We start from the raw sequence: 3,932 nt of genomic DNA, 5'->3' as shown, positions 1-3,932 counted from the left end.
CCTTCTTTCTCACCACCTGGCTTGCTAAAGGTTTGCCTGCTGTCTAAAAGTGGCTAGCAGTAGTAACTTAGACTGACACAGCTCATTGGCTAATTTGTATCACATGTAGCCTGGTTAGAAAAATTAAAGCATTAAAAAGTTAAGCTGGTATCACAAGTGTCCATTGTAATTTGTTGAAGAAAATTTTTATTAAATTTCAGTAGTTTTTTGGTACGAGTATCCCAGTGATCAGATCCTAGCCCACTCTACCATGCCCCAGATTCTGATTATTATCTGATTGTTAGGACTTTTCCACAGCCCTGTTAAGTAGGAAGGGGCACCAAAACATTGATTGGAACCTGGACTAATATTTCCGTTCTTCCAGAAGCATTTGTAGATATTGGAACTATCGTCCATATAGAATAATAATGCAGAAGCATCCACAGGGATTGTGTGTAGCCGTGTGTGTGTGTAAATTTCACGAGTTTCGCATAAAGGTCAGCTGAGGTGCAGTTTTTTGTGTGCCACATAGATGCATTTGGAGAGAATACCCCTGGGTATGGGGCTCTGTTGCTGATGTGTCCTATGCTCCCCATTCTCACCTGCTCACTAGCTGTCAGTCAGGAAGCTGGTTTTCCACCAGCAGTCCAAGCTCCAGTTTCAATACCAGTGTTCCTAAACTACAAGTTTAAGCAGTATTTTACATCCATTGTAACAAAAGGTCAATCTTTACTCTGATATGAGCTTAATTGTCAGAAACAAAGTCTTTAAACACATGACTTGAAGCAGCACTAAGTTGGTAAATTATGCACTTATATTTGGATACTCCAGTCTGATCCATCCATCACACTCTCCTTTTTTTAAACTGAAATTACTTGTGTTGTATACTGTTATTGTTTACTTTTATAACTAAAATTTTACCTTAATGCTGAGGCCGTTGAAGCTTGTTAATGTGCAAAAATATCAAGCTCTAAAATTTTGTTGGTATTATTGCTATTTTACAATTAGCATTAACCATAGTAGTAATTAAGTAATAAATATATATATACAATATTGCAGTTTTAATGTTAATTGACCCCCCCCATGCTCCCCCATTAAGTTGGTGTATATTGGTGCACAATGTATACTTATTTTATTAATTAATGTTTATAACTAACATTCAGTAATTTAACTCACAATTGTAATTACACTTGTGATAAAAGGATTATTCTAAACATTTATAGATATTAAAGATAATAAAAACTAACTGTATAGTTATTATGCGTAGAGACTAATTGTTTTTAGAATGAAGCAACTGCATCAGCTCAGTTATTGCGGAATATAACTTGTTAATGCAGCTAGCTACTTTTTTAAGTAATATGGTCAACACTTCCTGATTGGCCATGTTTGGGCGGGAAGAAGTGTAGTCCCAGGTTTCTTACAAAAACACACCCTTTTGCTCTTTGTAACTCTTTGTGCAAACTAGGATTTTAACTAAAAGATGCAAATTTTTGTTAAGGTAAATTTTACTGGACATTTGAGTTTTGTTTTAGTTAATTGAGATTGGCAGTTATCAATGCTAAGAACACTGAATACTTTAACAAAATAGAAAAAAGAGCTCAACAAAATATCAGTGAATAATTAGCAGATTTATGCAATAAAATTACTACTTACACCTTAGAGTCATGGGTGTCTTTCATATTTAATATTTTTAACAATTTCACAGTTCCAGAACCAGTATGGTAGCATATTATGTTCTGGGAAACAACTATGTTGTTTTTCGTGCAGCTGTACAACATCTTCCCTTCGGTCATGGAAAGGCTTCCTGGACCGCATCAGTCTGTCTTCGCTGGGATTGATCAGATCAGAGATTTCATCAAGATCAAAATCCAAGAGCATAAAGAGACGTTGGATCCCAGCTCACCGAGAGACTTTATTGACTGCTTCCTTATCCGGGCTCATCAGGTTGGTGCATTTTTCTTGTTTTAATTAATCAGTTTAACAAAAATTAACTGGATCTTTTTGCTTTTAAGTAAGAAAAGCTTATCTCTATAAATCAAAACAGCAATTAGGAGAAAATAAAGCAAAGGGAATGTTGGAATTTTTTTTTTTTTGCGTGTCTCTCTATACATGATGTTTGTTCTATGATTAGAGCATATGATTTCAGCTTAGACACTCATGCGAAATTAAGCAAATACTCAGCTATAATTTGACATTCTTAACCTTTACTTTGGTAGATATACAGTTCTTAATCACAGAATAATAGAACATGTAAGTTATCAATTTTCAAAATATGTTTATAACTGGTTCACAGTATGCACCTGATTTTGCATGATAAATTGGTCAGAATTTGGATCCAGTTAATTCAAATAACCCTGACAAGATGTTTGACACATTTTTTGTATTGTTGCTAAATAATCAATAGTAAGCTTTTATTTTTGTTTTTTTTTCTTTTGATTCAAGTAATTTAGATACAGACTAACCTAACTTTTTTTCTGTTTTTATTTAAAATCTACACTTACAACAAATCTCAGAACTGCAAACATATAATCCATGTTAAGATATATTTGTTCTTTGAAATCTCCATTTTTCTTATTCAGGAGAAAGATAATCCATCTACTGAGTTCCACTATGATAACCTGTTATCTACAGTGCTGAATTTGTTTGGAGCAGGAACAGAGACCACCAGCTCCACCATCAGATATGCTCTCAGTGTGCTGATGAAACACAAGGATATACAGGGTGTGTAAACACTTTGTTAGTAAAGCTGCCTTTGATAGCTTTAAAGTTTAGCAGGCATCAATTTTGCTTCACTTTCTTCAGAAAAAATGCAAGAGGAGATTAACACTGTGATTGGCAGAGATCGGTGTCCCAGCATGGAGGACAGGAAATCTCTCCCGTTCACAGATGCCGTCATTCATGAGGTTCAGCGTTTTCTGGACATCGTCCCCTTCAGTCTACCTCATTACGCCCTAGAGGACATTTCATTTAGGGGTTATGTCATCCCCAAGGTACTCCTAAACGATACATAACCAAGTAAAATATCTTCAAACATGTCAAGAGGGTCTCAGAAAAATGTGTTTGTAAAGAGACGGTCAATATTTAGGGAGACAATCCATGCATTAAAATGTTTTTCACAAGCAAGAATATGTAGACAAAGAAGAGACAGAACAAGAAGAGGAAGCTGCTTTATTTTCTTTAGACAGGATGCAAAAAACATCATTTGGCAGCGTCTCTTCTTTTCAGAGTCAATGCCAGTTAGATATAGTTAGTATACATACCCAGCAATCACAGATAATATTGACTGATTTACTTTCCAAGATTTCTGCGAATTGTTCTTGAGTCTTGGACAACATCTCTTTTTCTAAACTGTGTTTTTATAAACTTACCAAGATAAACAGTCAGGGTTAATGGCATTTATATTTCAGTACAAAGAACCTCAGACTGATTAACCTTTAGTTTTTCTTCAGTATCTGGTTGTATTGCTCTGGGCAACCTCACTATTCTTGAGTACTGCCTGTTGTTTTGTTTTTAAAAACTTGTGTCTTTGTAGGGAACATCAGTTATACCTTTCCTGCACTCAGTCCTTAAAGATGAGAAGCAATGGGCCACTCCCTTCTCCTTCAATCCTCAGCACTTTCTAGACCAAAATGGCAAATTTCAAAAACTCCCAGCATTCCTTCCTTTTTCAGCAGGTAAAGGCATCACCTCACAGATGATAAACAATCAGATAGCTATCTGATGGCACTCTAAAGCCATTTTATACTTATATGTGTGTCTGTTCACAGGTAAAAGATCCTGTGTCGGAGAATCTCTGGCTCGTATGGAGCTCTTTATCTTCTTGGTGACGCTCCTGCAGGACTTCAGATTTTCCTGTCCTGGAGGTCCAGACAGTATTGACCTCATTCCAGAATACAGCACCTTTGCCAATGTGCCTCGTTCTTATGATATTATTGCAACACCTCTTTGAAAGG

At 35.9% G+C, this 3,932-nt stretch overlaps 1 protein-coding gene across 1 annotated transcript in view; it reads left to right on the top strand.

Annotated features, from left to right (window-relative positions):
* Nucleotides 1-3,931, top strand: part of LOC107091607 (cytochrome P450 2G1-like) — a 9,974-nt gene extending 6,043 nt beyond the window's left edge. Inside the window, exons 5-9 of the mRNA XM_015385628.1 lie at nucleotides 1,747-1,923; nucleotides 2,559-2,700; nucleotides 2,782-2,969; nucleotides 3,512-3,653; nucleotides 3,747-3,931. Coding sequence (XP_015241114.1) covers nucleotides 1,747-1,923; nucleotides 2,559-2,700; nucleotides 2,782-2,969; nucleotides 3,512-3,653; nucleotides 3,747-3,928 — 831 coding nt within the window. The 3' untranslated portion in view covers nucleotides 3,929-3,931. The remainder of the gene's footprint in view (nucleotides 1-1,746; nucleotides 1,924-2,558; nucleotides 2,701-2,781; nucleotides 2,970-3,511; nucleotides 3,654-3,746) is intronic.
* The last annotated feature ends 1 nt before the right edge of the window (nucleotide 3,932 follows it).

The sequence above is a fragment of the Cyprinodon variegatus genome, unplaced genomic scaffold, assembly GCF_000732505.1.
Source record: "Cyprinodon variegatus isolate N-32 unplaced genomic scaffold, C_variegatus-1.0 Scaffold345, whole genome shotgun sequence".
In the NCBI taxonomy this organism is placed as follows: domain Eukaryota; kingdom Metazoa; phylum Chordata; class Actinopteri; order Cyprinodontiformes; family Cyprinodontidae; genus Cyprinodon; species Cyprinodon variegatus.
Note: the sequence above shows the minus strand (reverse complement) of the source record. Positions and strands in the feature narration are given on the sequence as shown.